We start from the raw sequence: 19,349 nt of genomic DNA, 5'->3' as shown, positions 1-19,349 counted from the left end.
GTTTCTATTGGTTGGGTTGCGCTACCATTACGAGATGAGCCACTTATATATTGGGATGATGATGAAGTAAACAAGATTGTTCAGTTGGATCTTTTAGTATGCCGAACTTAAATAGTTGGACTCTTTGAGCTTCTTCCTTCATACTTACGGTCTCTTTTCAAGCTTGCACGCCATCTCCAGGCTTCCTTACCATCAATGCCATGTCATTTGTGCCTTGGGGTCTATCATAATATTTCTTTTTGTTTCTTACTCTCAAGGCTTATGAAAATGTTATATAAACCTGCAATTTTCAACATTGAAGGAAAATACTTTCATTAGCAAAAAAAAAAAAAAATTATAACATCATTCTATCAATTTCTACATTAGGTGTCACCAACCTTTGCAATATAAGGACATACACTTATAGAAGGAGTAATGGTAGAGCAAATACTTCATTCAGCCTCTTTTGCACTCTTTTAGCGAAAATATGAAACTCAACCTCTTTTGCACTCTTTTAGCGAAAATATGAAACTCAGAATTAAACTCTACTGTCACCAAACAAATACAAAAAAAAAAAAGAATAGCTAACCTAACAAAGTCATCAACTTGGTTATCAGATAGAATCGAACGTTGGGTTGCAGACGATAGCATGCTAAAAAAGAGCATCTTTGCTTGAGCTTTTTTCCAATGTTATAAGGGCAAAATGGTCATTTTATGTAGGTGAAGCCAGAGAAGGACCAAGTTTCAAAATTGTCTCAAGTCTTTTATTAGCAAATAAATAATTGCTGAGGTATTTTTGGACAATTCTCCCACAATAATAAGAATGTCTCTCTTTTTACCTAGAACTGTTCCTCCTCCTCCTCCTCCTCTCTCTCTCTCTGTTTTTTTTTTAGGCAATAAACCAGACTAAAAACCAGAATTATCGTGCTCGTGCATGTCATTATTTTTTTCTTTTTGGGAACAGAAGGCGCACGTGCCTCCTGAACGCACCGTATCATCCTTTCGCTCGTACATAGATCGGCAAATAAAAGCCGGTCTGCGCTACCCATCGAGCCACTCTACGGGTTCTCTATTTTGCATCATCTCTTCAGATCTGTGCTTCTAAATCTCAGATCCTGTGCGAGTAGGGTCTCATCTCTCTCTGCATTTCTGGTTTTTCTTCTGATTTTGTATCTGGGCTGGGATTGGATGGCAACTCTGTTAATGGACAGCAAGCTTACTTAACTGCCAAGCTCACAATTTTCTTGATTTGTATTTTGCAGATTCCAGAATTTCCGTCTGCTTTACAAGATGGTAAATCTTCTTGTCATTTTTAAATTCCTTGATCTGCTATTCTCCTAATTGCCTCCGTTTTGGTTGATCACCGTGTCACGAAATGTTCTCCGGTCTCCGTTCCAATGCGTTGGTTTATGATCATTTTAATGCATTATGCCCCTAATATTGCTTTGGTTTATATATTGGTAATTCATGACCATTTGGATTTATTGTGCAATTGATTAGATTTTCTTATTTCACGCTTTTTATCGATTCGTGTCAATTGCATACTTTGTTCGTTGGCCTATGTTTACCCGAGTCAGTGATCTTGTTTGTATTTAGTCAGTTACTTGATCTGTATTGCATCCAACGGAATGGGACATTTTCGTGATAATATATTTGTAGCTTGAATCTTCTTCAAGATTAATGTTAACTTTTTATCTTCTTGTTTACCACTTTACTTTGGGTGCTTGGTTTACTTACCTCTTTAATAGCTGTGGTTCTTTGTTCCTGTCAAGTAGCTGAACTTGCTTCTATAAGGACAGTGGATCTGGAAGTTGGGTTGCCAAGCCATGTTTCGTTTTCTCCATTTACTGCTTTGCATTGCTGGACTGCCTATCTTCCCCAGTAAATGTTGGTTTTTATCTTTGTTATATCTGTCATACAGGTTGTACTTGCTGCATCCATTGTGAGCAAATCTGGGAAAGGTGAGCTTTTTTAGTCCCTTTCTTCACCGTTTGCCTGCCTCTTGTCAATTTGTCACCTCACTGAAAAGCAAGTCATTAAGGGAAATAGAAATGTAATGGATAAGCTGCTGTGGAAGATTCCCCACCCCTCATTAATTAACTAGAGTGATGATAGAGCACAATGGCATTGTACAATCTATGTAACCAACCCTATTTAGTGGGATAAGGCTTGTTGTTGTTGTATTAATTAACTAGAGTACCAACATAAACAAATCTGTCATTCATTTATTTGTTTCTTGAATTTGAAATTACATGCAATATTGTAAACTGTAGCTGTAAGGCTGCAACTGATCCATAATGCTCTATTTTATGGTTACATATTGTTGCTTGCTTCAACTTTTTTTAAGATTTTGTGTAAGACTCCTTTAGCTTGTTAGTAACTCAGCATAGAGTGTAAAGCTACGAAATCTTTTTCTTACACTAACATTTCAATCTTTAAGGAGTTCATGTAGACATTAGCTACATTTTGTTAATAGGCATAACCTAATTTTCTTTTTTATGCATGGAATTTTCCTTGAGTTCTTTCCCTGTTTACTTTCTCTACCTAGGATAAACTTTCAGAGCTTAAAGCACAGCTAGGTCTCATTAATTTTGATTTATGGTGTCTAAGTGTTTATGAATTCAAGATCAATCTCTTCACAAATCTGTCCTTCAATTGCAGTTCTGGTATCGAGACAGTTTGTAGATATGCCTCGTTCAAGAATTGAGGGTCTTCTTGCAGCCTTTCCCAAGTTAGTAGGCACTGGAAAACAGCACACCTATGTTGAGACTGAGAGTGTACGCTATGTTTACCAGCCAATAGAAATACTGTACCTGCTTCTTGTGACAAACAAGCAGAGCAACATACTGGAGGATTTGGAGACTCTAAGACTTCTCTCCAAGCTTGTATCCTTTTAATAATGCTTTCATTTTGACATTTTATACTTGTACTTGTTTCTTTCGATGGTTTGATTTTCTTTCTCCTTTATGATCAAGGACATTGTTGACCTTGTCATAAATTTTATAGGTTTTATGTCCAAAATTTGATATATTTTTTTCTTTTTCATACTTCCTCTCATTTTGACATTTACTTGGTAGAATTATCAATATGAACGTTTGCACTATTTTGGCATTTAGTGCTTAAGAAGGCATTTAGCAAATATGCTAATTGGAAGGTTCAAAGGGTTTAAGGAATGATCAACTTATTTACAGTAGGAAGTTGCTTTAACTTTTATAAGATGGGTGTATTTTCATGATAATTTTGATGGAGATGTGCATAAAAGTTGTTCTATCCTTAAGATGGCTTAGGTGCCTGAATATTCTTATTCCCTTGATGAAGAGGGCATCTGCAAGAATGCATTTGAGCTGATTTTTGCATTTGATGAAGTCATCTCTCTTGGGCACAAGGAAAACGTGACAGTCGCACAAGTTAAGCAATACTGTGAAATGGAGAGTCATGAGGAGAAATTGCACAAGCTTGTTCTGCAGAGTAAGATAAATGAAACCAAGGATGTTATGAAGCGGAAAGCTAGTGAGATTGATAAGAGCAAGGTATGAATGGAAGGCTCCTTCGTCACCAATGTACTCACATTTAAAAGTCTTGGATTGTCCCTCATTTATCTAAAGTCACTGCATGTGTTCTACAGATTGAAAAGAACAGAGGTGAAAAAGGTGGATTCATGTCTTTGCAGTCGATGGGCTCAGGAAGAATTGAAAGTAGCTTTAATGATTTGAGCATATCTAGCAGTGGATCTGGTTTTGGAAGTGGCTCTGGTTTTGGGCTCAGCACTGACATTGATTCATTTTCTACCAAATCAAAAGGTTGTGTTTTAGTATCCTTCTGGAGTGCTTTTAAGTTCTAAATCTAATGAGTTGAAACAGTAGTTGAACCATTCTGTATCCTGGTTGCAATTATCATGCTCCGACAGATGAATTACTATGTGCCTGAATTAACACTTAGTTTTGCTATTAGTTACTTATTAAGACGTGCTCTTTTCACTTTTGTGCTCCTGTATTCTGTTCCCCAGGTCAACCACCAGCATCTGCTACTGCGCCACCTAAAGGTTCTGGCATGCAGCTTGGTAAATCTCAGAGGACAAACCAGTTTTTGGAATCATTGAAAGCAGAAGGTGAAGTCATTCTTGAAGATGTTCAGCCAAAACTTGGCCAGTCTAGACCAGCTGCCCCACTGGCTACTGATCCTGTAACTTTAACTGTCGAGGAGAAACTTAATGTGACACTGAAACGAGATGGTGGAGTGAGTAATTTCGATGTCCAGGGCACATTGTCTCTTCAAATCCTTAACCAGGAGGATGGTTTTATTCAAGTTCAGGTATCTTATTCTGTCTTCTAATACTTTGAAGTGTCCATAGTGAATAGTGATACATTTCCTTCTTGTTGTTTTAATTTAACATAGCTTGTCTTTTCTTCATAGTTCATTATTTTTTGTTGATGCCAATGTTTTTTGGGTTTGTTAAATCTCTTCAGAAGAGTAGCAAAGATTGGTTTCATATCAGACATTGGCTTCTCAATTAGAGGGGATGAAACCTGAGAGGAAGATGTTGAGGGCTTATAATCTAGTTTTGAGTAGTCTGTTGCTTCTGATGCGTGATACATATCTATGTTATTTATAAAAAACTCTCAGGAATATTTTTGTAAATAATTCATAAAAAAATAAGGTACAAAGAAGCATTTTTATTTTTGATACAATTTTAGGTGCGAATGCATTGCTCTTTTGAAACATTAGTAGTGTATGCAAATTTTAATTGTTGGAAAAGAAAGAAATGTGATGGTTTTTTAAATGCTATGACTTGCATTGCAGATTAAAACTGGGGGCAATCCAGGCATCCTTTTCAAAACGCACCCTAATGTGAATAAAGAAGTATTTTCCTCTGAAAATATACTAGGTCTAAAGGATCCCAATAGGCCTTTCCCTACGGGTCAAGCTGGCGATGCAGCTGGTGTTGGCCTTTTGAAGTGGAGAATGCAAAGCAACGATGAGTCCCTGGTGCCATTGACTAGTGGGTTCATATTTATCATTAATCTCATCTATTGCTTGTGTTGTTTTACTTTTGTATTATTAACTTACATTGTAAAATTTTTGTGCATGCAGTCAACTGCTGGCCTTCTGTTTCGGGAAATGAAACTTATGTTAGCATTGAGTATGAAGCTTCATCAATGTTTGACCTGCGAAATGTTGTGATCTCAGTACCTCTTCCAGCTCTTCGAGAAGCCCCGAATGTTAGGCAGATTGATGGGGAATGGAGGTTAGATTTAGTTTTCTTCTCCATGAATTAAAATTAGGGTTTGCTCAAAATAAAAATAAACATTAGGGGTATTATGTCCATGATTTGTGTATATTGCATGAAGATTATATATATAAAATCTCTGGTACATGTTAACGTTTGCTGTCTTGACAACAACAATATTTGGTGATTGTGTTAACCAAGATTTACCTATCACAAGCTGTGGCTTTCGTAGATCGGTCTAGTTAAATGGACATATGCTTGAGAAGTGTTGCATATTCGTGGTTGCTTTGGATGTCTTACATCTCTTTCACTGTCAGTTGAGTATGAATCAAACTCTTATTTTGTTATGTGGAATGTTTCTTTGTTGGATATAGATCGCAGGGGACTGGGATGTTTTCTCGAGTTAATATGTTTTCATTTGGTGTTTGATTTTTTTTTTTTTTTGGCAAGCTGTCTCATTTGGGAGGATTCCTTGTTCATTTTATGCTCTATTTTTATTTGAATTCTTCATTTGGCTGATAGTGGGTTGGGATGCCTTGGATGGCATAAATGTGGAGGAAAAGGTTCTGAGACGCCTGGTCAATTGTGATAGCCACTCACGTCTTTTTATGATGTTGTTGGAGAGATCTCAAAAAGGGTAGACAATTTAAAGAGCGCTTTCTTTTAGGGGTTTTGTTAAGTTGGTTCAGGTACTTCTTTCCAGCATAGCTATCTATTTTAATCTTGGATTTTTGAGTGGGCTGCTGACAGAGGTGAAAGGCCTGGGGTTCGGATGCGGGTAGTTGGAGGAGACTTGCTTGGGTCTGGGGATTTTCTGGTCTGATTCGGTGGTTTTCCATTTCTCTATCATGTGTCTTGCTCCCATTTCCAAGATTTTTACCTCAAAGGTTCCAACCTCTAGTTGACTTTGAATTTGCTGGAATCTGAATTCTGGGAAGCCACCAGCTTGGTTTGCTTGCTTGTTAAGACAAGCAAATAAGACGTACTCTGCAGTTTAATATTTATCCTAATGACTAAGTTGAAGGTATTGTTTGAAATGAGATACTTAACCAATGATTTACTTCAGCTGCATTACATTACTTAGGCCTTTCGCACCTAACATGTGTTTTCACTTTTCATATTTAGGAGAGTAGTTATCATTTTCTCCCCCAAGAATAGTGTCAGCCTGGTGTCTCTGAAACAAATTTTCTTTTTTTTGGGCATCTCTAATGATCAGCATCTGTCTTATGCTTGTAACCTCTCTTGTTACTTTTATTTGGACTTTTAGGAGTAATTAGATACATTTTGTGGCAGTATGCCTTGTTTGTAAGAATCGGTGCTTGTGATTGGAGTGCACTGCTGGACACATCAGCTTGTGTTTTTGTTTGTTGCTTCTGTAGGATAGGGCTTATTACTTCAATGTTTTATTATGGTATTGGATTCAGCTCATGATTATTTCTATTACTGTTGCTGCTGTTTTTGTTGCTTCTTTTGATCTGTGTGCGTGTTTCTTTTTTGGGAATAGCCCTTCTTAGCTGACATGCAATGGATTGAAGGGCTTTGTTAAGCTAATACGCTTTCATAATTGTTCTAGGTTCTTTAAGTTCTTCTAACATCCTCTTTTGAGGACTTGTTGACATGGACACACACACACACACACACACACACAGAGATCTGAAATAGTAGAGAAGTCTAGAGAAAATTTTCTCTTGCTTCTGATAATACTTGCCGGTGGAATTTTACATATGTATAAATCACCAGAATAACGAAGTGATAGAACCTCTTCAATATTGGGTCATGAAGCTCCTAGCTGACTGTCACAGTCAAAACAATTAAGATGGATAAAAATATTAACGAATTGGAAATTCAAAAAGGATTTTTTCTGAAAATCTTAAATTAACTTCGGATTCTGGGTTTGTCTTCGTTCATTGTAATTTTCTTTATTTTTTTCCTGAGTTTTTCTTTAAAACCAAACCACGTTGGGGTTAAGAAAAGGAGTTATGGAAATTAAAAGAGTTGTCATTTGTTTAAGGGGATGATTGCGAGGATAGATGATGAAATATAAGAGTAACATATTTTAGAGAAACCTGCCTAGGTTGTAGCTTATTCTAGGAAGAAATAGGTTTCCTTTGGTGTTATTTTTTAAGAGGAAATCTGAGACTTAGCTTTATATGGATGGGTTATTAAGGTTTCCTTAATAGGTAGGAAGTCTTAGTTTAAATAGACTAAGCCTTGCACTTGTGAGATAGGCCAGACTTGAATGAATGAATTTCTGAGTTATGTGAATGCTCTCCCTCTCAACTCTGCGTTTCTTTCCGTCTGGTTCCACTCCCTCTCAGTTCTCGTCTCTCATTTCTCCCTCCCTCTGTTTCTATATTTCTCTTATTTCTTCCCCTGCTCTGTTCTTTCCTTCCTGCTCTCTCCCTCAGTTTGAATCTATGCAAGTGTGTGTTACATCAATAGATCTATCTACCTAGCATAAAATATGTAGCAGTTCTATATCTTCTTTCATGTTGGTTTCTGTTTTCATTGTTATAACACCCTATTAAAATTTCCATTTCAGGTATGACTCTAGGAATTCCTTCTTGGAGTGGTCTATCCTCCTTATTGACAATTCAAACCGAAGGTATGCTAAATTTGATGTTGTATTGTTCAGAGCTGTGTTATCCAGTAGTCGTCTGTCTTGAATGTGTCATCTGACTCTCATGTATGTGGCAGTGGGTCTCTGGAGTTTGTTGTTCCACCAGCAGATGCATCTGTTTTCTTTCCAATTTCAGTCCGATTCTCAGCAGCTGAAACATTTAGTGACCTGAAGGTCTGCTCAAATCTTCATTTTTTTTGGCATGCAGTTCTTGATATGCTTATTGGAAGTAAAGTGATTCTTGAATTATGTGTTAATCTTTCTGGCTGAAGTTGATGCATATCTTCTATTTTTAAGGGAAGCTGTTACATTATTGACCTTTGTCTGGACAGATATTTATCATGCCTATACACTCGCTGTCACAGTAACATTTTAAATGAAGAACCTTCATTATCATCTGTAGTTCATTTCTGGTGCAGCGTGTTTGATTCAGAAAAAGCAAAAATTCTTATTTAACTTGCCCTGTTGCAATTTCAATTGTAGGTTGTCAACATCATACCGCAAAGGGGTGGCAATCCTCCCAAATACTCCCAGAGAATTCAATTGGTCACGGAAAACTATCAAGTGGTGTAGTTGATTATTCCTTGGATTCTGAGCTTCTTTTACTTATGGATGTCATCAAGCGGATCTTTTGCCAATAGGTTTTTCTTTTCCTAGTTTCATCTCTTGTTATACCCATGAAATTATACTTGCACCTTGGTTTTGCTTCGCAAGGCAGGGAAGTATGTTTTGTTTTTCCTTACATTAATGCAAACCTTGAGTGTATTTACGCCATAGCTTGATTTCTCGAACAAGATTTGTAAAAGGATATTGAGTAACATTGCATATAATCTCTTGATTGTAAAGAAAAATTGTAGCCCTTCTAACGGTTGAAATCATGTTTTGATAATCATGTTTTGATCAAAAGCTATTCTCATGTTATTTTGGTCAACAGGTGGTTTGATCAAAACTAACACGATGCTTAACATACACTAAGAACCCTATCCACTGATATACTCTTGAGATCAAGATACCATTGATGGGCTATCCAAGGAACCAAGAGCCAACCTCTTGAGCATTAATGCTTTATGACATTTTGCAGGATCTCCTATGGTTATGAATAACCTGATCTTTGTGGATCTAATCTCCTTGCCATTTCCACTGCCTCTGTGGTTTAACCTTATCCCTCAAATTTTTATTTTTATTTTTGGAGAACCATGTTACATGTGAGAATATGTAAGCTACTCAGACGTAATGGAATTCTCTCACTTCCTTCACTACAATTGGCCATTAGCCATTGTCAAATCGAGTGTAAAACAGAATCTGTACAACAACCAGTTGGCCGGCCAAATCATTCAACTCTTCAAAGGGGCTAAGAAGATGTTATTCCTGAGATTCTTCTAAACCACCACAACCTATATGCCCGATCGAGGGCCATATGGTGGAATGCATTATGGTCGTGATGTCTAGTTTAAATTAAAAATATTAAAATGTAGTTCAATACCTTTTTTGTTGAATTTAAAGTAATAAAATCTACCCCTTTGCCCTTTGTGGAAAAAAACCTGCCCTTTTATTTATAGATATTTCATAGGCATAATATGATCGGAAAAATTTGAAGCAAGCTAGAATATATTTTAGAATTTAAAAGTGTAAATTATCCTCATATTAAAACCATTTGCTTAACGCTTAAAATGGGTCCAAATGGCACGCAACGAAGGGGGGACATTATCCTTATCCGTAAAAGGTTATCTTGGGGATAGATAGTAAGAGACCAGAATAACAACAAATTGCAAAAGCTTATGTGTGGAACTGGAATCAGATATTGGACTTGTGATGCTAGATCGCCCCCGTGTCCTTCTCCCTCAAATGTCACTCACATAAGACATTCTTAGATAACAAAAAATTAATAATAGCATACAAAATTATTCCCTTTAAAAAGACTATAAGAATTAATTGATATACTTGATGTTATTATTAACTTTAATTTTAATTGAAATTTAGCTGTATCAGACCTCAAATGAAGAGAAGTTTTCCCAGTAGATATTTTTCTTAAGGAATTTTCATTTGCAAAACTTAAAGTCAATGCTTTGCTTTAGACACATCAAATTTTGCTATCATTTTTTCCCCCTTTTCGCCTGATCTAATGGTGGTTGATTTTATTAACCATTAAGTACTTTGCGTTTCATTTTCCAAAGTGCAACTTGCTTATTAAATGCCAATATATTTTTATCAGCGTCACGTCATATCCGTATATATAGTTTTATATAAGGTTTTCGGATTTGAATTCGTGGCAACACAAAATATAGAAAGAGCTACACACGTTCTTGATTAATATGCGAGATCAATTTTGATGTGACTTGCTAAAATCAATTTAACTTTTTTATATATTGACGAAGGGAGAATAATACAAGAAGTGATTGTGTGGGTGAATTGTATTCTTTATTTTATCATTTCATTTCAATATAATAAAATTATGAAAAAAAATCGAATTTATTCTAAAATAATTTTCCTCTTAAACCAAAAAGTTATTTTTTAATGAAAAAAATATTTTCTTTAATGCCCAGCAATGTATAAATAAATCAAAGAAAATTGGCCAAACATACATGAATCAAACAAAGATGGTAAGATATAATATAACTACTAAATAAATAATAAAAAATATAATCTTTAATTCTTATAATTTTATTAGATTTTATTTTTAATTTTTCTAATTTTTCTAATGTTTTTAGTTTTTATAAAGATTAAAACCACTGAAAACTAAAAATTATGGAGACCTAAAAAATAAAAGTTATTTATTTTTTTTAAAATTATAGAAACTCAAAACACTAAAAAAAATTAAAAGAACTAAAAATAAAATATAATAAAAATATAAGGACTAAATATTACGTTTTTTTAATAATAAAATTTAATTATTTCCGATGTTATAAAAAAATAAAATAAAAGAAAAAAATAGCGTGTGCGTTTAAAATATCTCAAGCCCGAGAGGAAAAAACTCCAAAATGGTGGGTGGTTAGACGAGCGGGAGGGGGAACAATCAATGAATGAGAGGTTGCGGCGAATATCTCTGACTGAACAAACAAAACTACCAAATTCACTCTCTCGCATTCATCTTCCACTTCCAAGACTGATAGGTAAAACGATAAAGGATCCCATAAATCAAATCAGAACAAGCATGACCTCCTGCATTTCACCGATCATCTCTTCCACCTCCTTCGCAATTTCAGACCCAAACAACATGGTTAGTGCTTCCCCCAATTGCACCATGAAGACCCATGTGAGAACAATGATGTCATCATCCTCATCAGCAGCAGCTAAATCTTCTTCGTCTTCCTTGATTTCGCGTCGTGGGTTTTGCCCTATACCCGCTGTAGCGAGGCCAGTCGGTGTTGCCTGTGATTGTCAGCTTTCTTTTAGCAAATCGTTGCATTCGCGAAATTGGACTGTGTCTTCTGCTGTGGAGGTCAATGATTTGTCGTCTCCTCCATCTACTTCGTCCCCAGAAGCTAATGTTGGATCTCGGGTTAGGGTCACGGCTCCTCTGAAGGTGTACCATGTTCCCAAAGTTCCTGAGTTTGAACTTACGGGTTTGGAAGGCGAGATAAAGCAATATGTAGGTCTCTGGAAGGGGAAACGAATCTCTGCTAACTTGCCTTACAAGGTTGAGTTTGTCACCGAGATTCCAGGTCGTGGTACCGTCAAGTTCTTTGCCCACCTCAAAGAAGACGAATTTGAGTTTATTTAACTGCTCTCTTCTTTTCATCTTCTCCTAATCTACTTACACTCCATTAGGGGATGGATAATCTGCTCCCTCAGGCCAGACAAATACACTTTATAATAGGGAATAATGTCCCTGAGCAGTGATGTATGCTTGTGGAATCCCTGTGGGTTATATATCATTGTGCTTCAACCAGTTTTCTGACGTCATTACATCTTCCCGGTGATTTTTGACTGCGCTTCTGAGAATTAGGTTTCCTTTATGCTTTGTAATGGGTGCTCTTTCTCTGTCTTAGGTGGCTGGTAGCAGATGTAAAATTCATGCTGTGAATTATGTCTTTTCTCTTATCTTGGTATTTTGAGTATTCTCCTTTAATGAATTTCTTGGACTTTATATGTTGTGACAAATCCTCGTTCTAGTTAGTTTGTAGAAGAGCATTTGGAGTGCTACCTGAAACATGATGTCATGTTGTTCTTGACCTGGTTCTCTCCCTTAAGCATTTGTACTGTGTTCCGATGAGAATATTCTATGTTGTGGGGTTCTCTTTTTCAAGCTATTGCCATTTTATTAAATAACAGATTCAAGCATTTAAATTTTTCTTTTCTTTTCCTTTTTGATATTTCTTAAATGAAAGTGGATATTTTGTTGTTAATGCGAGCTACCCAGATCGATCAAATTAGAAAGATAAGATTCTCTGATGCAATATGCAAGTGATCGTGGACTCATCCATACTTTCATTTAGAAGGTTGTGTAAACATTTGTTGGTTTATGTTAGCACTGAAATGGTTCTGCCAACCTTTTCATCTTCTCTTGATATAGTGCACAATAAGATAGTCGTTGATTATTTGCAGTTTTAAGCCTCATTCTCTAGTTTCTAGGTTGGAGGTGTCTGTTTGTGGTCTAAAATTAAAATGAATTGCATCCTTTATTAACTTCCTCGTCTGATAATTTGATTTGTAATATCTGTTAATGAATATTAAACTATGATACTTCTTGCTATTTTGGTGGTCTGTTGTATGCATCTTCACTAATTTGAAGAATTTTAAAAAGTAGCATCTGAGTAGATTCTACTTTTATTTAGTCAGAGAATTTTGCCAATCTAGTCTATTATCCCACGTGTAATTCATCCTTGGCATTCCTAGTGGATTTTCGGATTGGAGAGTCTGGTTTCACGTGCAGTCTCATCCTTAGATATTGTTTTTGTTCTTAATCATAATATAATGTTTGGTCAAAGTAAATGTTTTAGGATTTGTTCTTAATTTACCATATTTCACGTATGTCTCTTTTCATCTGTTAGAAATATACATTTCAGTCTTGTATATCCCTTCTATGCTTCACAAGTCAACTTCCATCCTGCTTCAGCTCATCCAGTTAGGATAGGAAAATTATAGATCATGACAAAAAATATGCAGATTTTTGCCTTTAGGGCATGTTGGGTCTAACTTTTGTTTTCACAGTCCTTGAGATGGTTTGTAGCCTTGTTTTTCATGTATAATCAAATTTTATCGAGCAGAATCGATATTGTTGGTATTGCTGTTGATGTTAAGCGATATATCCTGCTACTGTCTTCTTGATCAATGGCTTGCCTGCGCTCAGATAAAATGCTGTTCCAGCTTGATAAAAGAATCTTTTCATCCATTTTAAGTGGCTTATTTTTCTCTTAGTATAAGTTTATTATTACTAATGTTTGGCCAGGAAAATTTCAATCATCTGAGATGATTTGACAAAAAATTGTAGTTACATGCTTAAAATGTCCTAATCAATCGTATTTCTTGTGAACTTGCTTACCTTAAAAGTTTGTATTGACCATTTGTTAACATTTCTTTGTGCTTGCTAGATATGTAGATTTTCCTCTGCTAAGGCCACTCTTGTCCTTGTAAGTATGCTCATATTTGTTTGGGCATATTCATTAGTTAGTATGCTACAACTTACTGCTCCACATTACTAGGACTTGTTCCCTTATTTCTGTGACGTTTTTAATTTGTAGAGAATCTCAAAGAATAGGCTTTAGCTTTAGGGTATGCTTGGACTGAGGAGAATGAAGAAAAGAGAACTTTTAATTCAGACTGCTTTGATTTATATTTGTATGAGAAATACTTCTATTTTATTCTCACCAATTCTTTTCAAACCAAACATGCTTGAGGAGGATTGCTCGCACATCACGCGCATGTATATATGAAATGTGAAATGTGTTCATTAAATCTCTCGTTTTTCTTTCTTTCTTTCATTTTCTCAATCTAAGGATACCCTTGGTTTTATTTATGACCGGTCTACACTTCAAATCCTCTAAAGTCAATTCAGTTGAAGTAAAGAGAAAAAATAACTGTTTATGCGGGATCTACAGGCACTGAGGAAGGCTTGCCTCCTCCTCCTCGCTCCCTTCCTCCCTCTGTCCCTCCCTCTCCCAACTGAAGCAGATTTAAGAGCTTCTGGGCTTGGTCATTCTTGCATTGCTACTGCTATTTGGCATGTCTTGTTAGGAGTATTTTCCTTGTCAGTATATTTAAGATCAAGAGACCAGGCCCTTGGGTTTGTTTGAATTGAGTAGAATGGAAGGGGAGGAAAGTACTTCCATCATTTTCATTGGTTTAAGTTTTACTTCTGAAATTTGTTTATCATTTAAAAAATATTTAGGTTAAGAAAAATGGATGAGAAGAGAGAATGTCAAAGATCAAATTTGGTTTCTTTCCCTTCACTTTCAGTTCTCAACCAAAACATATTTTTCATAAACACACTTGATAATGGGACTGCCGTTTCTTGGAGATGTCTAAAATAAAACTGCATTGACCGATAGTTCTATTTTAGTGGCCATGAAAAGTGTCTTATGTCTATAATTCCAAAATGTCGTCTTCATTTTCCACAAAATCAGACTCACAAAAAATTGGGGGGTTGGGGGGAAGGGGATTGGTTTCAAGGTTGATGAAAAAGATCAGGACCATTTTGGTCCTCTGATCAACAACTCCCTCTAAACCTAGAGGTAGTAAATGATGAGAGGAATTAGTTTGTGTTATTTAGCTTGTGCATGGACCTTTTCCTGGGTGGAATATAGATTCTCATTTTCATTCAAAAAATTGAATAAATACAATTTTTTTTAAAAAATAATAGTGTGACACTAAGACTTGGTTTGGATGGAGGGGAAAGTGGGAAAAAAATACACGTGAGAGAAGACTAAGAAGAATTTTCCTTCCTCTATATATTTTTTTCTCTATTCAAACGAAAGGTAAGATTTGATGAATCAATCGGAGTCAAGCCCTTTAATGCATAAGTGAGGTTCAAATTAACTGGCTTTTTTAAAAATAAAATTACTGTCTTTTTTTAATGAATTAAATGAGTCAGCTTATAATCTCAAATTACCTACTTTGTTTTTAAGATTTAATATATGAGAGAATTATATATAGATTTCATATAAGAAATTTAATTACTCTAAAATTTATTAATAACTGAACTAAGATAGGGCAACACAAATGACTTTAATTCTATTATTAATGAATATTGTAATAATTAATTTTTTGTGTGTTGGGACTCCAATGTATAAAAAAAAAAAAAGAAAAGTAGATAATTCTTTTAAAAATGTTACTTTTGTTTAGCTTTGAGGAGCCCAAGGCTCGCAGTCGCAGGAGGAAGAGGCAAGGGTTCCTTCCACCGCATGTTAAACACAAACTACTTCAGCCGACGACGACAGTTATTTGTCGCTACAAGTTTTTTCTTAATAATTTTAATTAATTTTTAACTTACAATTATGATTTATGATTGCGAATAATTAATTTTTAATTAAAGTATACTTTTAATCATATAATTTTATACAAGATTTTAATTTATTTTTTTAATTTTATAAAATATCTTTTTAATTCTTAATCCTAACACTATTAGTTTCAAATGATCATTTTTTATATACCAATAATTGTTATTTTTAAAAAATAAATTTAATGTGTTAATATTTGAAATTTTTTTTTTCAATGTTTAAAAATTTAAAATAATTTTTTTTATGATAAAAGTAATGGTGTTGGAGTTAAATAATTAAAAAAATATTTTACAAAATTGAGAAATAAAAATGAATTTTTGTATGAAATTAAATGAAAAAAAGTATATTTCAACCTTGATTTTTTTAAAAATAAGTTTACGATTTTAAAAATATAATTAGATGATAATGTGCATAATTTTATGTTAGGTTAAAGTGTATTTTTTTGTCTTTTAATTTTATAGAAAATTTTATTTTGATTCATTAATTTTATCAAGTATCTTTTTAATTCGTTAATCCTAATATTATTAATTTTTAAAAATTATTTTTTATACCAGTCATTGTCATTTTTTAAAAAATAAATTTCATATGTCAATATTTGAATTTTTTTTTATATTTAAAAGTTCAATATAAGTAATATTTGTTTATAAAACTAACATGTTTAAAGTTAAAGAATTAAAAAAATACTTTATAAAATTAAAAAAACTATACTTAAATCTTATACAAAATTAGATGATTAAATATATATTTTAGTTTTTTATGTTATTTTAAGAAAATAAAAGGATGTAAAGTGATACCATGTATCTAATATATTCATTTTAAGAAAAAAAATTATCTATGCCAAAAAAAATTATCGACTGTATAACAATAAAAATGTTGATATTCTTAAGAAAAAATGATAATAAAATTTCTCTAAAATACATAAATAATAATTTATTCTCTTGAAATGTTATAATTTTTTTAAAATATTTAAAAACTTTTCTGTCACTAATGAATTTATATAAATTATTAAATTATTTTTTGTTAAAAATAAATGATTCATAATTTTTATTCTTATATTTACAACTTTACTTCTTATATTCATAACAATTCAATAGTAAATAATAACTTTTTTTTATTTATTGTTACATTATTATCAATATAAGAAAAAAAGTTACAAATATAAAAGAAAAATTATAAATTATTATTTTTAATAAGAATAATTTACTAATTTATAAAAATTCATAAGTGATAAAAAAGTTCTTAAATATTTCAGGAAAATTATAACATTTTAAAAAATTAAATTATTATTTATATATTTCAAAAATATTTTATTGTTATTCTTCCTATTTTCAATACCTTCCTATTTCATGATTTTTTTAAAAAAAGTTAGATAGTCAAAATTTATAAAAAAGCAAATCAATAAATATATTTAAAAAATTATATGGTTGACATATTTCAATTACTATAGTTACTATTATTTTAAAAATAAATGACAAAAAGTAAATCTATACTCAAACAAATGCCCACTTTTTATACTAATTAATTATAAATAATTTAATTAACAAAAAATGATACTATATATAATATAAGTATCTAGTCTCCTTTCCCCTTAACGATTAAAACTAATCTCTCTCGCGGTAGATAAAAAATATTAATTCATACAAAAAATATTGAGAGAAAAAAACAAAAAAAAAAAGAATAAAACAATAAAATGTAGGTATGATAATTTTTTGCCAGCATAAATGTATAAATTATATAGAAGGGGAGATTATAGAGATTACAGACACAGATACACGGCACTCGTGTATGCTTAAACAAGTGTTTATTTCCATTGGTATATCGGGGTGGTTCTGTATCTGTGTTTCTTCGTTTTGGTGGAGTGGGCGTTGTCGTGTGTATATAACGCCGGTCCGCCACTTGTTATAAGCATCAACAATGGAGGTTGAGGAGCAGCTAAAACGGTATTATGCCTCTTGACTAACCCTGAAGGCGCTCCTTTGAGAAATCCTATGTATCTACCTCAGAACGCCGGTCCTTTGCAACTTCAACAAATTGTCAATACGCTTCTAGGGAATGTAAGTTTCATCATTTTGTTTACTTCCTCCAGAAAAGTCGACAAATTTGCTATTATTTGTTCTTGTAAAGCTAGAGCAACTTAGCGAATGTTTTTCTTTTTTAGTTCAGTTTATTTATTTGTGAATCCCAAGTAATGGTACTTCTGGGGATGCTTCATTCATGGAGTTTGGAAGCTGAAAAAAACATAATTTCGCCAAATTTTGATTTTTGGCGGAGCTTGCATCATTAGTTACTGGCCACCGTGGTCTTTTGTCTCAACTTCTCGTTAGATGAATACTTTTGTATTGTGTTTGGAAGACATCATACCTTTATCACCTATTGAATTAGAAACAAGCTAAACAGCTTGTTTACGTTGCTTCAATATAAGGCTGAGTTTCTTTTTCCCATTTTAGGAGGAGAAATTGCCATACAGTTTCTACATATCAGATGAGGAACTTATTGTGCCTCTTGGAACTTACTTGGAGAAAAAACAAAGGTTAGTCAGAATTTCATTTACAGTAAGTGGCGTCAACTGTCAGCCTCCTGTGCAGAATTTACAGAAATAGTTCTTGATGGATGAATTTTAATAACTAGTATCTGGGCCCTAACTAAGGTTCCCATTGTATTTCTTGTTTATTATCTTTTTTGAACACCTGTGCAGTTTCGGTGGAGAAGGTAGTGTCTATAGTTTATCAACCTCAAGCTATTTTTCGGATTCGTCCTGTCAGTCGCTGTTCAGCAACCATTTCTGGTATGTGAGATGTGTATTTTATTCAGTCACCTTCATCATGGTGCTGTCTTATTTGATAAATTATGTCAAGCCGTGCTGCTTTTTATTTTACTACACATGAAATTCCTACAATTGTTTTCCCCTTTGTCATTATGCCAGTGTTTTAATAGTTATAACTATTTTATTTTACTTATGTTTAAACTAATATAGTTTCCATCTTTATCTGCTTTGTGCTATTTATTGAAATCAGATGGCCAAGAGAAATTCACATTCAACCTTAACTCTTTTTACATTATCTCTTATCAATACTATGGTTTATTCTAGCAGATTTATGATTAGTGATCAAGCTAGTAAATAATTTCAATACCCTTGAGAAACCTTGGCCCTATATTCTTTCTAATTTGCAGATTTATCATCACACTATCCAGTATTGCATATTAACCTGAAATTCATGTTGTTGGGATTGCAGGTCATGCAGAAGCTGTGCTGGCTGTTGCCTTTAGTCCTGATGGGCAACAGTTGGCAAGTGGTTCTGGTGATGCCACTGTTCGTCTTTGGGACCTAAACACTCAGACCCCGTTGTTCACCTGTACAGGTTTGACATCTAAAATCATCAGATTATCTTGGCACCTAGTGATCGGACTTGCATGTTTAATTTAATTAAAACCAGAACTATTGAATATTTAAGCATCTCGTTCTGGTATAAGAACAGAATTGAATCATGAAATCATACAGAAAATATAACATTTGGTTGATCCATTGTGCATGCTAAATGTATTTCATTCAGTTGATCCTTGTTTGATGTTGTAAATTTTAATTTAGGTGATCATATGTATCATGCATTTTGCTTTTCTGGGTTATTGCATCCGTTTTTCTTGAAATGAAAATTTTGCACTGAATGCTAGTTTATGTTTGCAACCATGACAAAATAAAATCATTCCTTCCAAAGTTGCATGACGTATGACTGACAATTAATCTTGTTTGATACAGGACACAAGAATTGGGTCCTTTGTATTGCATGGTCACCAGATGGTAAGCATATTGTAAGTGGGAGTAAAGCTGGGGAACTTCAGTGTTGGGACCCACAAACCGGAAAGGCATCTGGCAATCCACTTATTGTAAAGTCTTCAACTGCAAACAGCTTATTTCTATTATAAATATTTGTTTGCTGTCAGAGAATAGAGATTGCTTTTTGTATTTCTTCTGAAATTATTTTGAGAGCATTTTTTGAAGGAGGCTGTGTAAATGTGTCGTGTGTTGTTAAAAAGCATTACTGGTTCATAAGATGCAAGCGTGACAACTTTAATGATTTGGTTAATAACA

General features: G+C 33.8%; 2 protein-coding genes across 2 annotated transcripts; both read left to right on the top strand.

Moving 5' to 3' along the window:
• The first annotated feature begins 1,017 nt into the window (after positions 1–1,017).
• Positions 1,018–8,701, top strand: LOC129299133 (coatomer subunit delta-like). Its single transcript, XM_054937581.1, has 12 exons — positions 1,018–1,102; positions 1,242–1,272; positions 1,901–1,940; positions 2,641–2,864; positions 3,267–3,509; positions 3,605–3,779; positions 3,986–4,290; positions 4,780–4,978; positions 5,071–5,224; positions 7,749–7,811; positions 7,904–8,000; positions 8,310–8,701. Exons 2-12 carry the CDS (start codon positions 1,270–1,272, stop codon positions 8,397–8,399), a joined length of 1,593 nt encoding a protein of 530 aa, XP_054793556.1. The 5' UTR covers positions 1,018–1,102; positions 1,242–1,269; the 3' UTR covers positions 8,400–8,701.
• A 2,105-nt stretch (positions 8,702–10,806) lies between these two features.
• Positions 10,807–12,072, top strand: LOC129299131 (ferredoxin-thioredoxin reductase subunit A1, chloroplastic-like). Its single transcript, XM_054937578.1, has one exon. The coding sequence runs from the start codon at positions 10,843–10,845 to the stop codon at positions 11,545–11,547; it is 705 nt and encodes a 234-aa protein (XP_054793553.1). The 5' UTR covers positions 10,807–10,842; the 3' UTR covers positions 11,548–12,072.
• Positions 12,073–19,349: the final 7,277 nt, after the last annotated feature.

This window comes from Prosopis cineraria, unplaced genomic scaffold (assembly GCF_029017545.1).
Source record: "Prosopis cineraria cultivar Desert tree isolate PC_DT_omini unplaced genomic scaffold, ASM2901754v1 PC1044, whole genome shotgun sequence".
NCBI classification, from domain to species: domain Eukaryota; kingdom Viridiplantae; phylum Streptophyta; class Magnoliopsida; order Fabales; family Fabaceae; genus Prosopis; species Prosopis cineraria.
This window is presented reverse-complemented; position numbering and strand designations above follow the sequence as displayed.